This window comes from Drosophila ficusphila, unplaced genomic scaffold, assembly GCF_018152265.1.
Source record: "Drosophila ficusphila isolate 14025-0441.05 unplaced genomic scaffold, ASM1815226v1 contig_198, whole genome shotgun sequence".
Taxonomy (NCBI): Eukaryota; Metazoa; Arthropoda; class Insecta; order Diptera; family Drosophilidae; genus Drosophila; species Drosophila ficusphila.
The window spans coordinates 9,580,653-9,602,184 of NW_025064092.1; the positions used below are offsets into that span (position 1 = coordinate 9,580,653).

The 21,532-nt window shown below is 49.5% G+C and overlaps 1 protein-coding gene across 1 annotated transcript; it reads right to left on the minus strand.

Moving 5' to 3' along the window:
• Nucleotides 1-6,006: 6,006 nt before the first annotated feature.
• LOC108091324 lies at nt 6,007-19,904 on the minus strand. Its single transcript, XM_017190463.2, is given in 6 exon segments — nt 6,007-9,380; nt 9,383-11,839; nt 11,916-12,044; nt 13,090-13,383; nt 14,090-14,630; nt 19,365-19,904. Coding segments are annotated over 5 exon segments (5,718 nt in total). The 5' UTR covers nt 14,570-14,630; nt 19,365-19,904; the 3' UTR covers nt 6,007-7,022.
• Between the last annotated feature and the right edge of the window lie 1,628 nt (nt 19,905-21,532).

The following is a 21,532-nucleotide window of genomic DNA, read 5'->3' on the forward strand; positions in this document are numbered from 1 at the left end:
CACGTATCTTTGAGAACATTTACCTACGTTGTTAAAAATTAAAAAACCAGCATAATGAAAAGTGATTAGTGAAACTCGGTTTTTTAAAATAATTGATGGTCATGTTGGCAAGCCAAGCTTCGAACAATTTCAGTTATTTCTAATACGACTGCTTTAGTCGTGAAAAGCGTGCTGATATTGAACGGGGCGTAGTTTGAAAGGGGGTTTATTGCCTTCGGCTTTTAACAAGTGGCAGCCCCAATGGCACTCGTTTTTTCGCCGACAAGAATTCAATGATACTGCGTAGTCGCCGAAGAAAAGTTGTAGAAACAGGGCCTCTCCGTTAAAAAAATTATTTGAAGTAAAAAAATTAGAAGAAACCAAAAACCAGCTAGCTAGTTGTTCAAATCAAGACTCTATCTATCAGAAATAAGACTCCATCTAAAGTGATCTATAGAACTGCACCTAATTTGGGACATTTCATTCATTCGAAGCGGCGTGTGCATTAAATGAAAACTCATAGAACGGCATTGCCAGCGCTGCGGAAAATTCCAAAGAACGAGGCGAAAAGAAGCCATTTAGTGTGGAAATGCAGATACACATATGCGGAAAAGGGGCCTGCAGCTGCTGCATTCCCGAGCCAGACCTTCGGCCTTGAGGAGACCGAACAATAGAACCCCTGGGAACCGAGCCCAGACGGATTATAGGGGTAGGACTGGATCTCAGGTAGGCAAAAGGCCCAGAAACTGTGAAAACCGAGGTTACATTTTCGCCGTCCTCGTTAAATCGAATATCAGTCGTCGGCGGCATGGCCTAGTGAAAACTTCTCGTAAGAAACTCTTCCTAAAAGAGTTCAAAGTGTACTTTTTTTTAATTTTTTTAAAGTGGTTATTTTTTAGAGGTGAAATTAGCTTAGAGAGTGTACCCTGCAGCAAGACGCTACGTTACAGGACGAGATGTGTTCCGTTGGGCAGCGACATCTTCAGGGCCCTCAGCCCCATTTAGAAACCCTCAGAATCCGTGACCAGTTACACAACTTCTCGTCCAGCTTCGCCACATCAAGTCATTTCGCCATAACGACCAAAAACCATCAACAACCGAGAGATTCTCCTCCTGAGCTGCAATTCTTTCGGGTGGCGTCTTCTCGCGGAGACGCGGACTCCTTGGAGAGCGTCAGTGGTGCATGTGGTGCAACTTGAGCTGCGGCGAGCGCAGCGGACGAGCCCCGTAAACGCAACCTTGCAGTCTTACCTCCTGCTTCCCTATGGCCCAGAATCGGATGAGAAGAACCACTCTACCGAAACGAGAAGAATCTGAAAACGCTTGCGGTGGAAAAGTCTGACCGGAACGAGAAAGCCCCCGAGAATCCAGAGCATTCGCTTGGCGTCATGTGCGTTTCGAGAAGACGCGTACGCATACCTCTATCGGGCGCATATGGCGGCACGCGAATGCGAGAGAGACGGCAATACTGTAGACAAGGGGAGACGGCTCCCTCTCTCCATCTTTCTCGCGCCGGCTAGGCGTTTGCATCGCAAGCGGACAAGCGAGACGGCCATAGGGTGGACTGCAAGGCCCGAAAGAGAGCGGTGAAGCAATACAATCCCCATAAACACTAAGGAGCGCATCGAAAGATGTGCTCACCTATAACCCAGGGACGTCCCTCGGCGAGCAAGCAGGCACAGACCGCACTCACGGACACCGCCGCGTTCGAGGAAGGTTTCCGCACCCGTTGGAATCAGCCGGCCAGGAGCGTTGAGTCGCCATAAATCAGTCAAATACTGTCTTATCAGATATAACCCCCGTAACGATATAAAGGCGAGAGCTTTGAGCTCTTTTGAAAGTCCCAAGAGTGTCATCGTAACGTTCACCTCACAGTCCATCGAAATCCCATTTCTGGTCGGAGCAAAGCGATATTCAAGCGGTAGTTAGCCCCAAATTTCAATGAATAAGCCTCAGTTGCTGTCACTGGCCAAGGGAACTCATCAAAGTTAGGGGAACTACGAACTGGAAATTGGGTTTAGGGAACTCAAGTCAGACGCCATGCCGCCGCCTTACTATAATATTAAAGCCAAGAAGCTACGCCCAGAAGAAACTGCCACTGCATAGGTTCTAAAAGTAAGCAAAAAGTCTTCACGGACTCCCACCGACTAAGGGACCGCTAAATAATACACCTTATAAAACACAGAAACGTTGGAAACTCAGGCTTGTACGCAACACAAACTCATCTCGAACAAATCAAGAATCAGCCTAGATTAACCTTCCATTGGCAATCCACTGACGCAGTGCCTAGAAATCGCCTTAACGTTGCAATTTTTGTTGCTTTAGTTTTTTGTTTTGTGTTTCTAATAACCAGAACATTACTTGCAGCCATTTAACCAGCTTTTTAGCTGAAAAAGCCTTTAGATTAACTGCCAGGAGGTGAGTGTTTGTCTCTAGTCCTTGGACAACGTTGCTTTGGTGCCAACTAGAGAAGACAGGCAAGGCAAAGCCTGTCTAAAAAAAAACCCAAAAAGAGCAATAAATTGTTATACAAGCTGATCAAAAGTTGTGGAACTAAAATAAAATATAAAGATTGCTCATAAAACGCTCGATAAAAACGAGCGCTTCGTGAGCCAAAAAAATAGAGCGATGAAAAAGAAAATTAAATGCTGGTCAATCGTTTGACCTGCAATTGATTTGCAAATTACTGAACACGTTGTCCTAAACTTAGGATAAAGCTTGGTAACAACTTTAAATACTTCTCCTGCTTGGCACCAACAAAGCGTTTCCTCCAGGGCTTAAAGCAAAAGCTACTGTCGTATTGGCCATCCTTATTAACATATTTCTGTGTTGTGTTTTTTCAGATGAGTTTTGAGCAGAGACGAGAAAATTGGAGCCTCGCCGAGCTATAGTTTTCAATTAATTTTAATTTGATAGTCGGTGTGAAAGGCGATTTCCAGTTTTTTCAAAGATTTCATTTAACATCCTTTAGCTGATTCTTGATCTTGTGCTTTCATTAACATTCAACTTCATCACATTGCTAACCTGCTTGAACTAAAACGTTGAGATTATTTAATTTTCCTGGTTAATTAACCGTTTTATGCAAATGTCCTGCAGTTAAGGGTATCCAATTAAAACTTGTGCTTTCCCTTGAATTTTATATGCAAGCAGATGTAAATAGAGCCAACGAAACCCAGTCCTTCCCACTAGAGGCCACAGCCAAGAAGCTCCGCCAAATACAAGAGAAGAGAATACTAACCGTTCTAAACATATTTCTAGGTCCACCCTCTATGTGATTCTGTTTGTTTTTGTCTGTTCGAGATCCAATCCTCTTCCTTTTTTTAAGATCCTTGATCTGTCCAAACTAACATCTCCCCAGTTGTGCCCCCATTGGAACCCATTTCGTCCCGTCGTTTTTTATGTGTGTACTTGCCGCCTGATTTTTTTTAAATCCTTATCCATCCGGCACTCATCATTCTTATCCTGGATACATGCTTTGCATGCTTTCTGCTTTTATAAAACCCCAAAACACATTAAAATCCCACGGCATCAGATTAAACTCGCTTTTGACACGCATTCGCCTTTTAAAATTAGTTTGTGTTTCGGAGAACGCGTCAAAAGGGCAATTTTGAAATGTTAACCGAAACAGAAACGAAAGAATCAATATTTTTGAATTGCGTAAAACGAATAAATCAAATGGCACCGAGAGCACAATAGCGTTCTACGCAGTTTTTGAAAATATATTTGCTAAATGAATGAATATTGAAACACACAAAATGCCAGTACAATAAAAAGTGTGTGGAACCGTTATACGAATCTTCACAATGTGCCCAAAGAATAAAATGCAAATAATGGAACCGTTATACGCCTGAGCCGACTCACAAAAAAACAAAGTATGTTTATTTGATGGAGCACAACAATGTGAACCCTGTGTGGATTTTTTTGAGAGTCGGCATGGGATTCAAATGATTGCAAATTGCATAACCCGCTTAATTAAAATCTAAAGCATCACCTTTTATTTACTTATAATTTAACAGGAATTTGAAGAATTGGCGATAATAAATATAAAAAAAATGATTTTTGTTTGCTTAATTGGGTGGGGGAGGGGGTGGGTATTTGTCGAAAATATGGATGTCTGGGAGATTTGGCAATTTTAAGCACCAATCGGACAACCTAATCCCGAGGAGTATTTATTGTCCAATGTTTTCCTCATTATCTTATTTATTTTGTATTTGGGGGTTAAAATTAAATGAAAGGAAACGATTTTTTCATTATTCGATTAAAGACAGCAAAGGCCGGCCAGAGGAATTTTTTCCATTCGGACAACCAAATAAAAATTTTCTGAAAAAACGAAATACCAGGCCAACAGAAATGCCTAGAAGGTGGCTACACTAATTGACGAACGTGCAGTAGTCGAGACTCGAACGATTTCCTTTTTGGTGAGTAACAATAGCCAGCACACATTCTAGTTTCAAACCACGACATCTAGGTTGTCAAAATAGCAAAGTTTCAAACCATTTGATCATGCGGTGGCTAGTGTAACTCACCAAAAAGGAAATCGTTCGAGTCTCGACTACTGCACGTTCGTCAGTTAGTGCAGCCACCTTCTAGGCATTTCTGTTGGCCTGGTATTTCGTTTTCAGAAACTGCCAATTTGGCTGCCCGAATGGACAAAAATGGTCTTCGAACTCATTGATTTCCATCGAATGATTAGATTTCAGACACCAAGCGAACATAAACGGTAGAAGGTCGAACCACTAAGAATATAGTGTTTTCTACCGGAATTGTCAACTGATCTTTCCCAAATCAGTTTTTATGAACTAACTAGAGGATCAGTTAAATGACAATGAAATTGCATTCGGTGGCATGAATATTGGGCTTTTCTAGTTTTCAAAACTATACTTTGTTTGGCTGTAAGTTGTTTCTTGCCCAAATAACAGACAAATTACCAATGGAAAAAGTTTTTTTTGCCCAAAACTACAAAAAATGGCTTAAAAAACCCCAGTTTTTTTGCATTATCTAAGGAAGTACTCTTCCAAATGTGGAATGGCATACATCGTTGAATTCGCAATAAAATTTCCTATCCGATGGTATAAACACCCAAAAAAGTTGAAATTTTGCCATTTTTCGCAAAAAGTCATAAGTGTTACCACTTATGAAAAATGCGAAAATTGGCCAAAAATCATTTTTTTTGAATCGTCCAAAAAGTGTTTGGGCTCGTTAACTGTGGTCATAAGGTGCTCAAAACAGTGTTTGGTTCCGCTGTAAGTCACTTTTTGGCCTTATTACAACTAAAAAGTAATAAGTGTATATTTATTATTTAACGGGTATACTGCTACCTATGTGGCAGCTTGAGCAGGATTCAGTGATCAACGGGGGCAGCTGGAAACCAGAGTGGCAGAGTCTGGCGTGCATGGCAGAGCTTGGGACCAGATATTTCGAGGAGGAGCGCAGCGTTACATTACACTATAATAATATCAATATATGTATTTCTAATATAGCATAAGAAACAAAATTATTATTTATGTAGAAATCGCATTATTAAAGATTATAAAAACTAACTAATGAAGTTCTTGATTTTTGGACTGTGGGAGATGTTTCGGACAACCAAATTGGCAGTTTCTGAAAACGAAATACCAGGCGAACATAAATGCCTAGAAGGTGGCTGCACTAACTGACGAACGAGCATTAGTCGAGACTCGAACTATTTCCTTTTTGGTGAGTTACACCAGCCACCGCATGATCAAATGGTTTGAAACTTGGCTAATTTGACCACCCAGAGGGCATGGTTTGAAACTCGACTATGTTGTGGCTGACGTTATTCACCAAAAAGGAAATAGTTCGAGTCTCGACTACGCTCGTTCGTCAGTTAGTGCAGCCACCTTCTAGGCACTTATGTTCGCCTGGTATTTCGTTTTCAGAAACTGCCAATTTGGCTGCCAACTTGGCTGCCCGAATGGACAAAAATGCTCCTTGAAATCGTTTTTAGATGAATTCCCCCATTTAATTATTCCCAAATCAGAAGACATTGCTTTTTTGTTTTTATGTGTTTATTTAGAAAAAATAATTGTTTATTGTGTTTGTGGATGATGACATCTCTTTTCGCGCTTATTTCCTATTTAAAAAAACCTTATACAAAATATATATTCTTAATACTATATATGTAATTTGTAAAAGAATTATTAACACTATAAATACAAGAATCTTGTAAATGCAGTAGACACAAAATACTTTCTTACATCTAATTAAGTACACACTTTGTAAAAAAATAAATGCTACAACTGAATACGAGTTAAAAAAAGTATTATAAACAAATAAGTAAAAAAAATGGGAATGCGAGTGTCGTTGGACAACATCACGCACAAGGAAGCTCAGCGACTGAGTTTCGAACTGCCGGCGTCACATACAGAAAGACAAAACATATTCGATATTAGTTGACAAAAAAAAACGAATTAAAAATGGTTTCTTAAAAAAAAAAAACTTATTCTAACAGCTGGCCAGGCTTGAGATGTTTTCGTGTCTGGGAATGCATTTAGTCAAGCGATTGATGTCCAATGGGGCGACGTGTGGCGCTGATGCCGTGGCAAACGGGGCAAGGACAGCAAGGACTCCGGGATGCCGCTGCTCCTGGCTGCTCCGCTCGCCACCAACTCAGCTCCTGGGCAAGTATATGTGTAGGTGCGGATGAGCGTGTACAATATGCTTGTGTGCGGGTGCTTGGGTTCTTGGATTCTTGGGTACTGGGTGGTGGGTGGTGGGTGGCAGTGGTGGTGGGCTGGCTGGCACAGCGGGAACTTCTCATGTGGAACCATAGAAGGACTGTGTGGTGTCCCCCCTCCGATTTGCCTTCCGCCCGATCCCCTATTCTACTCCTGGCTGGCAGCTCGCGACCCTAAATCCTTACAGCTAGCTATTCGTATTTGTATCCATGCTATGTATGTACATCCTTGGCGGATCCTTATTGGCGACGTGGCAGCATTGCGTTGCTTGAGATTAACGGGTTCCATGTACGGCTAGAAAGTTGCACTAGAGATGGGCGCGGATCGCCGATCGAAGATCAATCATCATCTGCGCTGGTTCAGCATCTGCAGGTAGTACTCGCAGTTGGTGCAGTAGACCGCCGGCGCGATCACGTGCCTCTTGCGGCACAGGTTGCACTCGACGGCCTTGGCCGAGGCCTTCACGATGGCATTGTTGTAGACGCGGGTGGGAATGGCGGTGATGGCGGGCGAGGCGGTGCCAGTCCCCGCTGCTGCTGCTGGTGCCCCTGATCCCGATACGGATCCCGCCTCCGGCAGTCCGTTCTGCAGGGCCAGCTTCGTTTGCGGCGGCGGCGGCGGCGGTGGCAGGCACTCGGTTTCCCCCTTCGTTCCCGGCTCAAAGCTCACCTTCTTCTGCACGGGCTTGGCCATCAACTGTTGCTGCTGCTGCTGCTGGAGTTGCTGCTGCTGCAGTTGCTGCTGCAGCTGCTGCTGCTGCTGGGCGTTGGGCAGGGGGTAGTAGGGTCCCGCTGCCGCCGGCTGGTAGCCATGGGGCAGGGGAACGCGCTGGTAGGGCGAGGGCAGCGGCTGAGGCACCTGCTCGGAAGTCGCCACATTGCAGGTGCCGTTGCTGAAGTATCCCAGGCTGAGTTGCTGCGGGGCCTGCTGCTGCTGCTGTTGTTGCTGCTGCTGCTGTTGCTGTTGCTGCATTTGCTGGTGTTTCTGCAGCTGCACGGAGTAGCTCTGGGCCAGCAGCTGGGGATGGTGCAACGGACGCGGCATGCTGGTGTACTGGGCATCGACCTGCTGCAAGTGCTGCTGGCTGGCAATGCCGCTCATGCTGGTGCGATGTTGCTGCTGCAGCTGCTGCTGCTGCTGTTGCTGGCGGTACAACTCCTGCTGTTGCTGCTGCTGCTGTTGCTGTTGCTGTTGCATCCTCTGCACATATCGCTGCATCTCCGCGGAGGGTGCCGCTGGTCTGCCCAACATGGGCGACGGCTGCTGTTGCTGCTGCTGCTGCAATTGCTGTTGCAGCTGCTGTTGCTGCTGCATCTGTTGTTGCTGCTGCATCTGTTGCTGCTGCTGTTGCAACTGCTGGCGGGGCTGGGCCTCCGTCTGCAGGCGCAGCATGTTCTGCTGCTGCTGCTGGATCATCTGGGCGGTCACCTTCTCGTTGGGATGCTGGGCGGTGCGCAGGACCCGCTCCAGGATCGGATTCGGGATGAAGTCGTCGTCCTCCTCGTTGCCGGCGGTGGCCACCAGGATCACCTGGTCGCAGAACGAGACGCTCTTCTTCTTCACCCGCTTGGGCGGCGCAGTGACTCCGCTTTGGCTTTGGTTCTGGCTCTGGCCGAGCGTCTGCTGCACCATCGTGTTGAGCAGCTCCACCTCGCGGATCTCCTCGGCGATCTGGGACTGGCTCATCTCGTACTTGGGCTTCGGCAGCATCTGGTGGCTGGGGAGCAAAGAGGGCAGGGCGGTCATCGAGTTCCTTGCCGGCGGCATCGCGTCCACCTCATCCACGTCCAGCTTGGCACTGGGCAGTCCGTTCATCTGGGTGCGCAGCTGGCCGCCAGTCTGCTGTTGGCCATTCTGGAGTGGCTGGGAGAGCAGCTCCTGCGAGGCGTACGAGCGGATGCAGGATGCAGAGGAGGCGGAGGCGGAGGAGGTGGAAGTGGAGGAGCTCTGCTCGAAGCGGTGGGCCAGATCGCGGACGCTCGCTGGCGAGGATGCCTCCAGCTTGCGCTGCATGGCCCGCAGATCGTTGGCCTGGCGCACCTGCAGCTCCTTCAGCCAGGTGGCGTCCGCCGGGGTGCCTGCTCCCACCTGCTCCTTGCGCAGCTTCAGCAGGTGCTGGCGCTGCTGCAGCTGGGCCAGGATGCTGGTGGTGCCCTCGAGGGAGTCCAGCTGCTGGCGCTGCTGCTTGCTGGCCGCCTCCAGGGCCTGCAGCTGGCTGAGCTGCTGGTTGAGGGGCTCCAGGTCGAGTTCCGGCGGCGGCGGCGGCGGGAAGTCCTCGCTGGCCTGGCGCGAGTGGCAGGCGGAGTGCGGCGGACTCGGATAGGGCGGGAGTTCCATCGGGGGTGGCAGTGGCAGGGGGAGGGGCAGCTCCTCCTGGCCGGACAGCGCCTGCACCATCTCCTTGAGCGGACTCTGCTCGGAGTGCACCTGCGCACAGGTAGTGATGATCGTCTGGCAGGAGTCCTCGCTGATCGAGGTGTTCGAGCTCATCGCCGAGAGGTTCGAGAGGTTCGCCTCGTGGTGGAACTGCTGCTGCTGCTGCTGCTGCTGCTGCGGGGTCAGCGCGGAGCTGGTGCGCATGGGCGGCGGAGGCGCCACCTTGGGCACCATCGTCAGCTGGCGGCCGCTGCCGTGGAAGCTCTTGCGCATCAGCTTGCTGCGCTCGAGGTTCGGGTTGGGGTTGCTGCCCGCTCCGGAGTTCCCCCTGATCCGGCGGAGGAGCAGCCGGGGTAGTCGAAGTGCCCCTCGGAGATGTAGCCGCTCATGGCGTGGCCTCCATGGCCACTGTGCTTGCCCAGACCCACGCCGCTGTCGTCCACCGAGCTGCCCAGGATCCCGGCTCCCGAGGAGGCGACGTGCGGGTGGTGGTGGTGGTGGGCCATCCCAGGATGAACGGCAGTGGTCACGTCGTCCACCGCCTCGGTGAGATCGGGCATGGAGCGGTTCTTGCGCCGGATGAGCCCGCCCATGAGCAGCTTGCGGCGGATCTTGTGCTGCTTCTTGCCGCTCCTGTCCTTCTCCTTCTTCTCGTCCTTGTCCTCCTTGTGCTTCTTCAGCGTGTCCTTGGCGTTCACGAGCAGCGTCTCCGTGAGCGAGAACTCGCGGGTGAGCTTGTTCCTGTCCTCGCTGCGGCTGCGCTTCTCCTTCTCCTTGTCCTTCTCCCTCTCTTTATCCTTGTCCTTGTCCTTGCGCCCGAAGAGGGAGCGGCTCTCCCGCTCCGGCTTGCCCGGACTGGCGGCCACCGGCTTCTCCGGCTTCTCCTGCCGCTCCTGCTCGTACTCGATGGCGTAGTCGTCGCAGGCGGAGGCGGAGGCGGAGGCGGAGGCGGAGGCGGAGGCGGAGGCGGAGGCGGAGGCGGCGACCATCGCCTTCAGCGGACTCTTGCGCTTGGGCAGCGTGGCGTAGATCTCGATGCTGGCCGGGATCAGCTGCTGCTGCATCTGGAACTGTTGCTGCTGCATCTGGTGATGCTGCTGCAACTGATGTTGCTGCTGCTCCTTCTCCAGAGTGCGATCCTTGCTGTTCTGGCGCACGTGCTTCACGCTGGAGGTGCTGCCCTCGCGCATGTGCTTCAGCTCCGGCATGGCCTCCGCCTCGGCGCCCTTCTCCACCAGGATGCGCCGGTGGAGGCTCCGGGCGCGCATCACGCACGTGTTGTGCTTCATCCGGGCGAAGGTCATCGTGTGCGGGTTGCTGTACGGCGCGTCCATCGCCGCCCGAGCTCTTCCCGCCGCCGCGTTGCAGAGCACCAAGGCAGTTTCCAAATCATGCGACTCCTCCACCAGGCGCGACTTCTCCAGCAGCTGGTCCGCCTCGTGGCAGAGCTTCTCACAGTCGCCCGATAATGCTGGCAATCCATGGGTATGCCCATGCTGCACTGCACCCACTCCCATTGCAGCTCCATTAACACCCATGGAGGCCTCGGGGATCTTGGCCAGCTGCGGGTTGAGCGCGTGCTTCGGCGGATACGAGTCCGTGGAGCTCAGCGAGAAGGAGTCGTAGCCGGGATCGTAGGGCAGTCCGTGCCGCGTGGGACTCTGCGGCACCGCGGAGACGGAGCCGGAGACGCCCCGCTTGGCCACCATGTAGAGGTACGGGTTGTCCAGGGTGGTCGAGCTGGCGGAGCTGGCGCTGTTCCTGTCGCCCGACCAGTTGCCCGAGTCCCGCCGCCGCGGCTGGTTCAGGTGCTCCGGCATGGTGAGTCCGTCGCTGGGCGGGGAGCTCCCGTTGGAGGAGGAGGCGTGGCCCGAGCTGGACTCCGCGCTGTGGCTCCGCTGGAGCTGCAGGTGCTGCCTTCGCGCCAGCTGCGCATTGAGCACCGCCTCGATGGGCTTCCTGCTGAGGAATCCCCCGTCCTTGTCCGCGTTCTGGGGGGGAATGCCCTGAATTCCATTCATGCTGGGTATGCTACTCCCTCCTCCTCCTCCGATCTTGTCCTGGATCACGCTCAGGTTCTGGTACTGGGCACTCAGCACGTGCTCCACCGTCTTGCGGCTGATGTAGGCGTCCGTCTCGTCGCCGCCCGGGAAGATGTTCTTCTGGATGACGCTGAGGTTCTGGTAGTCGTTGAGCGGACTCCTCAGCGGAGTGGGCGTGGGCGTGGGCGTGATGGCCCGCCGGGTGTTGCCCAGGATGGGCTTCTCCGGACTGGGAGTGACCGCCCTACGAACCACTGATCCGCTGGAGGGAACGCTGGCCGGCATAGCTGGCATGGCTGGCATGGTGGCGGCATCAAGGGTGGAGGCACCTCCTCCTCCGTTGGAGGAGGGCTGCTGGGGCACCGCGTAGAGCAGCAGCAGCGGCTGGTAGCGACCCCGGCTGCACTTGTCCACGACGCCCTCCCAGCTGGGACCCACCTCCTTGACGTTGGCGTCGTCGAAGTAGACCCACACCTTGAGCTTCGTGTGGAAGAAGAAGGTGGTGTAGTGCTTGCCGTAGTAGGAGACGATCCCCACCAGCTCGTGCTGCGTCTGCTGGGCCCACCGCTGCTCGCTCACCTGGTGGAACACGTCGCCCAGCCGCAGACTGGTGCCCACCGCCTTGAGCACGGCGTGCACCTGGTCCGCCGCCGGCCGCTCCGAGTCCCACACGATCCCGATGGACACCACGTCCGGTCGGTTGAGCAGCGCCCGGCAGATTCCGATCTTCGCGCCGCAGGTGTTCTGTTTAAGGAGATGGATAGATAGTAGATAGTTAGGAGGGATTCCTTGAGGGATTAAGGATTAGTGGATTACTTACCGGACAGTCGCGAATGTCGCCCATGTTGCCGGCGGCCCTCAGGAGTTGGCCGAAGCTCAGCTGCTGGTGCGCCTGGAGGGCCAGGCTCTTCTGGGAGGTCAGCGCCGAGGCGGAGACGTAGTGCACCATCTGTAGGAGGAGAGCAGAGAAGCCAGAAGCCAATTAGCAATTAGCGAGTAATATATAGTAATATGGTCAAGGCGGAAGTGGAACGCCCACATCCCCCATCCCACATCCCAGCGACTTAAGTGGACTGCTGACGTCACCCCGAGAGATTTCTACACACATTCTACACACTCGCAAGAGTATCTCTATTGGAAAAGAGCCATCGAATATCTGGGTATCTGAGTATCTGAGTATCTGAATAGGTGCCCCCTTTTAAGGGTCCAACTGGTCCGGCGGCTTTTCGCTGGCCAATCTGCATGTCCATGTGCATTGGCATATGCATTGGCATGGAGTAAACCCGTTTCGATCGGTGCTCTGGTCACCCGGGTAACTGTTCTCTGTTCTCGGAGGGAGCGACAAGTGGCAGACACTCAGGCCACGGACCACAAGTGCAGCAGCAACAGCAAAATAAACAGCAACAGCAACAACAACAGCAACAGCAATAGCGAGTGTTGCAGGTGTTCCAAGCTTCAGACACCGAAGCCCACGCCACTAGTTCTCTTTCTCCTTCTCCAACTCAGCGATCAGCGATCTGTGGTATCTGTGATCAGTGGATTGGTGGATTGGTGGATTGGCGGAGCAAACGAGTTGCCTACACTCGCAGAAAAGTTCAAGGATTGTCTGTCTAACAGATTGTAAGAGATTGTACAGAGAGCAGAGCAATTAGAAGTTATTTATTGCGCTTCTTGGGAAGATAAGAGCCAAGAAGACAACAGAAACACATGTAATCCCGAACTTAGATGGGTAATAAAGCCAACTCAAGCTGATCTAAGCTAAGCTCACAGCCAAATATATATAAGGCTCATTAGGTTGGAAGATAATGATGCAAATGGTATGCAAAGTGAGGCAGAAACAAGTCAGGCGGGTATTAAAATACTAGAGTTAACCTAAGCCGCACTTTCAATCTCTTCCGCTTATTGGGAATACCCTGCACACATGTTCTTTACGATCTGAACTTCTGAACTATGCAGTTGTGCTGCCCAATCCCATTCGGAATCCCCCTACTCACCTGGGTGAAGGGCAGCTGCTCCGAGTTGGCGCCGCACTTGCAGACGCTCTGCTCGATGACCCGCATGGCGAAGCGGCGGTGGGCGATGCAGGCGGAGGACTCGCAGGCGTCCCCGTCGTCCGGCGAGATGTGCGAGTGGACGCGGTGGAGCAGCAGCTCGAAGCACTCGGCGGCGTCGCCCAGACATCCGAGGGGGAACCTCCTCCCCGCCAGCGGACCACTGGCCAGGGCCCGACGCAGTGGCTCCGGACACAACGCGGGCTCCGAGCTGGTCTGCAGCTGCTGGAACAGTTCCTGTTCGAGGGGGAAGAGAATTCAGTTAGCTACTTTCATTCAAAATATCATATCATATCATCTAGAAGAACCATCTTATACCACGAATCTATTTTGATTTCTCTTGAAAGCTTCTTCTTCCAGAAGAATCATATTATATCATAAATCTATCTTGATTTCTCTTAAAGTTACTTCTACCCGTAGAAGAACCACTCTTTCGCAAGACATCGCTGACTGACTTTCGTGAGCTTCGTTGGCTTTGTTTGCCATCTGGCTTATCTCATCTTCGGTTACGTGTAAGTTGCCAAAATATAAAGCATTTCCTACAATTAAACCCGGTAACTTTAAACCTGCTTATCAAGCTATATAAATCATAAAAAATTATAAATATATTACTCGCATGGAATACTCTCCATACTAGATGCACACTTTCTGTGCCTTTTCCTAGACTTACAATGAGTTATACAAAATGGTAAGTATACTATCAAATGGAATATCTACTATGGTAGATCTATGATAGATTCTGTGCATTTCCCTGGACTTTCAATAGGTATTAAATATATTATATAAAATAAATATAATAAATACATTATGTATTATCATATTATCATATGGAATATCTACTATAGTAGACTTTGAATGAGCATTAAATATAATAAATATATTATATATTATGGAATATGTACTATGGTAGATGTAAAGTTGCAGTGCTTTTCCCTGGACTTACAATAACCGCATTGATGCAGCGATCCCTCTCCGAGTTTCCCGCGATGCTGCTGCTCATGTTGCTCATGTTGCTGATGTTGCTGATGTTGCTTCCGCTGATGTTGCTGCTGCCGTTGTATCCCATCACGGCCAGCTCCACGCTGCTGGCCACCTTGGCCAGCGCACTGACCGAGGCCTTCTGCTTCGACTGGTGGCGGGTCAGAGTGGCCGACTTGTCGCCTCCGTCGAGGAGCAGCTTGCGGGGACTGCTCCGCGGGAGGGTGCCTCCGTTGTTGCTCATCAGGTGGCCCAGCTGCGGGTGGTGGAGGGTCACGGGAACGGGCAGGGGAGCGGACACATTCGGAGTGGCAACTGCTGGGTTGACTGATCCTCCCGAGCCGCCTCCCGATCCCGATCCTGATCCTGCTCCATTTGCAGGATTGGCACTTGCCACGCCCACCACATTGGTGGGTTCCTTCCTCTTGTAGCGGAACTTGATCATCTTGCTGGGCTTCCGGTGGTCGGGGCTTCAGTGCCTTCTCTCCACCAACACGAGACTGTCACTGTGGAAATGGTTTGTTTAGGAAATCGCTTAGCTTTCAAGCCTCTTCGCTAGCAACTCGAGTTTTTGGCAGTCCGGGTGTTAAGTGCCTATATTCAGATATTCCCTAGTCAGCTCAAAAAAACTGTTTAAAGGGAAGTTGGAATTCCAGCGGAAGTGCGGCCAAAAGTGTAGAGTCAGCCCCCAAAAAAAGGGGAAAGTGGAAAGGGAAATGCAACCCCCAGCAATTAAGGAGGAAGTACTACACTCGCAGCTAAGCAATTCACTTGAAGCCACTGGAAGGTGGAGAACTTCAGACTTGTATCATTGTATCACTGTATCATTGTATCATTGTATCACTGTATCAATAACAGCTGCGACAGGTTTTCGGACTCCTTTGATGGAGAGTGACCAATTGGCACACCCTAACAGCAGCAGCCACATGGAACTCATGAAGCCGATTCCGAAGCCGAAGTGCCGACTGGACTTGACTTTCGCTTTTGGCCTGCTGCTCTCGACCTCATTTGCGGCCAATCGAAAGTTTCGCCAGCAAACCGGTCCATAATCCACATCCACAAACTCAAAGTTCTCCAGCCCCAGAAAGGTCTGAACACTAAATTGTCCACTCAGCGGTTTCTGTTTCTAAAAGCTGTTTCTGCAAAACTAGAGCCGCAGAATTGCATGTGCAGCGGTCAGCGGTAAACTGTTTGCTGTTAGCTATAAGCGGTAAGTGGTGAGTGGTGAGCGGTGAGCGGTAAGCGGTAAGCGCCGTAAAGCGGTCTAATGTTGCCGCCTGACAACCGCTGACGCCTGGCAAATGAAGTGCCGCACTGCAGAGTGCAATTTGAGAAGAGCGAGGGGAACTGGAGCCCCTGGAGTACGAGTCAATGGATATGGGATAGTGGTGATCCAGGGGAGTGGCTGAATGTGGAGTTCGGATCGAAAAGAATAGCAGAGAACAGAACGCACGACACGAATGACGCCATGTGCGACATATGGCTGAGATCCGAGATCCGAGATCTGTAAACGCCTTTTGCCGTTTCTGCGTTTCTGCTGTCAGTTGCAATTGTTTGGCCCAAACGGCGACCCGACACGAACAATGAGTTGGAGTCGGCTCAAAATGCAGAATAATATGCACAGAGCGCAATTCTTTAGCCAATGAAATTCTTAAAACTCTGTCCCTCTTAGTAGAGCAACAATATATTTTATTATAAGACGACATCCTATTGGTTTTTAATGGAGTACATTATAGATACTCCTCCAAGTCACAGCAAAGTCTACACACTTTCAGTTTAACCAAGTATCGATCATATTTTTGGGAAGTGCTCGTGCAAGTACTCACTTACTCACAAAATACACAACGATCTGCTGTTCGCATGCAGTTCCTGGAATCGAATGCGAATGAAGTCGCCACAATTAACACTTGTCAACTGTTTGGGTTTCGAGTTTCGGGATTCGAGCGAGAGGCGAAGGGAGCGAACAGCTTGAGTTGTGAGTTCATCAGCTTGCAGTTGTTTACACTGTGCTGCATGAGCGGGTTTTCAAGTTCAAGTGGGGGAAACACACCGAGTGCCATGGAAACTTGGAGGGCGGAGGTGAACCTACAGCAGGCAAAGCCCAGAAGACAATTCCGAGTTGTGCTTGCTAACATTACTCTGCTTAATGAGTGTTACGATGTCTCCCAATATCACGATGTCTGCCTATAAAAATATAGTGAAAATATAGTAACAAAGACCCAAAAGAACCCTCCTTTAGCCCATAAACATCGAACATGTTTTAGTTTGGCCGCAGACAAAGGAAATCTGAACTCCGAAACACTCCACTGGAGTTGACTGCCCTTTCGGGTGACAATTCTGGATTTTATACTTTATAGTTGTGGCCATAAAAACGTTTAATAAGCGGAAAAGCGGAAAAGCCGCCGCTGGCGAGCGGAAGTTGGCCGGGGAAACCCACTGATTTCCCGCTGCATTTGTACTTTTTACTTGCGCTTCTCCCCTAATTGTTTTTCCAGCTAAAAAGTGCAGCGGGGGGGTTGTATTTATTATTCGAGTACAAGTGTAATTCATTGTAATTCATTGGACAAAACTGTTGCATGCTAATTAGTCCGGGGTAAAGCACAAAATCACACGTCACGCTCTTTAATTCCCGCTTTTGGACCACTGAACCACTGAACCACTGGACCACGGGACCACTGGACCCATGGACCACTCTTGCCACACAACAAGTGGAAGTTGGCGAATCATTTAGGCCACGCAATTAGCCGGCAATTGGCCAACTATTTGACCAACTATTTGCGCCAAGTGCGCAACTGCAAAGGCAAAGGAAAAGGTAAAGGCAAAGGCCCAAGGGATTGGATTGATCGTGAAATGGGATCACACAACTCTGAATGGAATTTAAATAAGGTTACTTGGGAAACTGATTGGGTAATTGCGAGGCAAGTGAATCTTCTCCTCTGAGATTCGCCACTGATCATCACAACATAAATTGGTTGCTTGATGTGGAAATTCTTCTATCGGAGTAACACTGTTATGCATATTTCCTTCGCTGGCAGATATTAATATTCAGCAGTGCTGTTTGCCGTTTGGATCGTGTTTTCGAGGCTCCAGTTCGATTTGCTCGCTTGTTTTAATTTGTGAGTAGAGTAGAGTAACATAGAGCAGAGTAGAGTCAAGTTGAATCGAATGGAATCGATGCGAGACTCGACGAGGCGACACTTGGCGGGGAAGCCGAAGTGGCAGAAGTGGCAGTCCTTGAGTCTCCGACCGACACTATTTACAGATATTTATAGATCGGGCTTTGGGGCTTTGGGGCTTTGGAGGTGTGGGGCCTGCACACTTCGAACCGACTGCAGATACAGATACACATCAGAGTTAGAGGTTCAGATACAGATACAGATACAGATACAGATACAGATACAGATACAGATACAGATACAGATACAGATACAGATACAGATACAAATACAAATACAGATACAGATACGAAGACTGAGAGCTTTGGCGAGCCGTTTCCCAAATGCAAAACAAGTTGGCAACTTAACATCAGTTGGCCTGCAGCCATCATAAATGTTTTCATTTATTATTATTATTGCTACCTCTCATTATTGCTGCTGAATGCTAAATGCTGACTGCTGGCTAATGTTGCTGTTTTATTCGCTTTTTGTTTGTTTTTTTGTGCTTTTCGGTTCTTGGTTTTTTGCGAACCTGATGATTTATGGGCCTCAATGGTTGGCCCACAAGCGGGGGGCCCAAACGCTGCCTTTGGCTTTGGCCGAACGAATCTGCTTCCGCAATTACAGCAGCGGCAACAAAGACGACAACAACAACCAAGAACTGACCTTTTTCTCAGCCAGATCGAGACAAAGAGCCACAAAGAGAGTCTACCTGAATGCTGATAGCTGAATGCTGGCTAAATGTGGGAACAGCACACGTGGAAGTGCAACAGCAACTAGCAACCAGCAACCTGCAACCTGCAACCCATGTTGCAAATGGCAGGCAGATAAACGAGGCATAGAAAATCAGTTACAGGGCAAGAAATATTACTGGTTTCCTCTTCTTTGATAAAAAGCAGTTGTTGAATATTGAAAATAAGTATCACTTAACACGAATTAGGAGTCCGAGGTCATGCTAATTTCTTTCTGTGTACGCACAGGTGAAAGGGGCAGTTCTTAAGCAGCAACAAGTGGCAACCCGAGGGATGGCGAGGCATTGTCGCACGTGAGGCGACTGCCAAATGATGGCTAATGACCATTCGGGGGAACCCCTTTCCCATCGAATATATTTACATATTTATATATATTCCAGGCAGGCGTCGGAGGCCCAAGAACCAACCATAAATACTCGAATACTCGAATCTGCTGCTTAATATTCGACTGGAGCGGAGGAGATTCCAAAACCAAGAAGTTGCCGAGTTCATAGCGCTGATCGCTGATGGCTGATGGCCGATGGCTGATGGCCAAGATAATGATGACGGCTCGCCAGTGACATATAACTTGGCCGAAGGAGCCCAACCCGGGTTGACGGCCTGCATTTCAATTGGGGGAGTGGAGTGGCGTCAAGTGGAGTGGATTCAAGTGGGGAATGGAGGGAAGGGAGGTAGGAAGGGAGGAAAGAGCGTGGTACATGCAAATTGGAAGACCAAACCGAAACCGAAACACTCCCTCCTGGGCTGTTGGACCGACTAACCAAGTGGAGAACCAACCAAGTGGAGGGAGAACCGCACTGGAGATCGCGTGATCCGCCGGACTTTCCCTAGGGAAAGACGCGAATCTGGGAAACTCGTTTGCCGAGAGCCTGCGTGCAGCGCACAGATTAATCGCTAATAAGCAGCATAAATGCATTAGCCATTAGGCGAGTGCCCACTGTACCACTGCACCACTGTACCACTGTACCACTGTACCTGCTCAGCAGCAGCAGCAGGTTTCCACGAAGGCTGCGGGCTGCCAAGGCATTTACATACCAAAAGATCTCCGCAAGAGGCGAGTGGAAAACAAGTTGCTCTTAGGCGCTCTAATCCAAACCCCTGCGGACCGCTATGGTTTCTGATTTCTGATTTCTGCTGCGGACCCACATGCTCGTCGAAAATCACAGAATCAATAGCCAACACAATCAATAGCTAACAGGTAAAAACAGGTAATTCCATGTGGCGAACTCCTTTGTTTCACTTCCAAACAAAACCTCTGAACAGCAAACCAAATCCCCGAAACTGGCCAAAAACCTGAGTTCTGTTTGGGCTTTTGTTCGAATTCTCGACTTACGCAAACATTTCTCGTTTCGTGTACACAAAAGTATTCCAATGATTTATCTTGATTTTGGCACAGCTTTATATATATATTCCTTCTTGTTGGTTTAACTTTGGCGGGCACCAGAAAAAAAGAGTTTTATTTGAACGTGTTTGGAGGCAGCGTTTCTTCCGTTTGGTTTCTTTTGCCGCGCGCGCAATTCTTCTCGAGAGCACTCGCTTTCCACTGAGATTCGGTTCTGTAAGCGTTTTCTGGATTCGGATTCGGATTCGGATCGGAGCGACCGCTGGTTAAAACACGTCCGCCGACTGGGAAATTTGCCTCGCAACTGAAACTCGTTTGGCCGCTTGGCTTTCGGCCAACTGAAACGCGAGAGACGCGACCAGGAGAGCCAAGAGATATAGAGAGAGATATGGAGAGCGCTCTCTGGAGAAACTGGTTTTTCAGGGGAACAAGAACTTCAGTTATATCAACAGCGAGCTCACCTGAGCAAACTGAAAACTGAAAACTGAACACCCGAGGCGAACTCGAACCCAAACCCAAACCCAAAACGAATCCGAATCCGAATCGAGAAACGGGGGAGTTTTACTTGTCTTGGAGTAGGTTAAACAGGTAAATGTCTTGGCCGAGCAGGTAAACGCTCGCTGCTTCCACTCTCTCAGCCGCAGTCTCTCTCTCGAGATTCTCAGTGCAAAGGGGCTCAGATTTCTTGGCCAGAAACACCCTGTGTTGCCTCGGATTCAGACTGAGATTCAGAGTCGCCTCGATTGAAATGACAAATGGATGCAGCATGCAGCGGTACAGAGAAGAGCCCAAATCATCTTGCAACTTAGGTAATAGACCAGAACCCCAGAATCCCATACGAGTATAAGAGCCAACCAGTCGTGGAGTCTGTGGCCATGGTTGTCTTTCTTCCGCCGATCGCAGATTGCAGATCTCCAAGATCTTTCGATTTATGAGTCAGCCTGTAAAAGCGGAAACGCCAGCGAAACGCTAGCGAAACGCTAGCGAAACGCTAGCGAAACGCTAGCGAAACGCGTGCGCATGCGCAGCCCTTCCAAACCAAAAAAACCGAAAAAAAAACCCCCTGCGATTCCACGGAAAACCTTAATAAATTCAATCAGCCGTAAACCGTAAACCTTGTGGCCCAAATAATACGATTAAAGCGAACTCAACGAAGTATCTGGGTTTGATGGGTTTTATCTGGTGGCAGTTGATGTTGTAGGAGAGGTGTAGGAGTTGTAAGAGTGAGGCACGTTGTCGTGCCACGAAGATGAAGATGCTGCAGGCTGCAGCATTTAAAACTCAGTTTCTTCTCGGGGTTCAAACCATCGGACCATCGGGTCCATGACTCAAAAAGAAGCCCCAGTTGGGGTCTCAAAACTGGAGTCGAGAGGTGACTCATGGAGCGACTGCGACTGCGCGGAGTCAGTTGATTAATTGATTGATCGTGGCCGCAATCAATTGCACAAAACTGAGAGGCTGCAGTGAAAGGATTGCATTCGATGTGTTTGCATAATGGCCACAGGTGCTTGGAAATGTCGCAAGCTAGATGCACAAAATAGACATTCAGGACAAGAAACCAGAAAAATAACTCATAGTTTTGGAGGCAACAGCTAACCGAAAACACAGAACTGATCAATCAAGTTTGGCTGAAAGAAATCGAATACCGAAAACAAGGCAGCCACTTTGATGGATGTTCACTCGCCGAGGGTTCTTTCTCTGAGATGTCAAATGCAAAATTAGCTTAGAAAACATCAAACAAAAAGCGAGAAAACTATTCAATAATTGATGGATTCTCCGCTGGCTTCTCCGATTGCCTGCATTTCTTTGTCAAGGCGGTGAATAACATTTTGGTGGTCTTTTTGTGTTCGAATAAAACCTTCGCATCGCACGTCGGACGCATAAATTGAATAAATAATAAAAAGCAGAAAACACAGACAAACACAGCGGAGCTTAACAAAATTAAAGCGAAAGAGCCGCAGTGTACATGGTACTATATGGTATATGGGTTTTTTATCGCACTTGAGGGTGAATCACGCTGATTGAGATGCAAAGATGATGGATACGGATTTGTCTCCGCATCTCCTCCGATTAGCACCTGCACTCCGCCACGCTCGTGCCCTCCAATCAGCCCTGCCCCGATACTATATACTCCTATATACATACAGATATATGTTCTC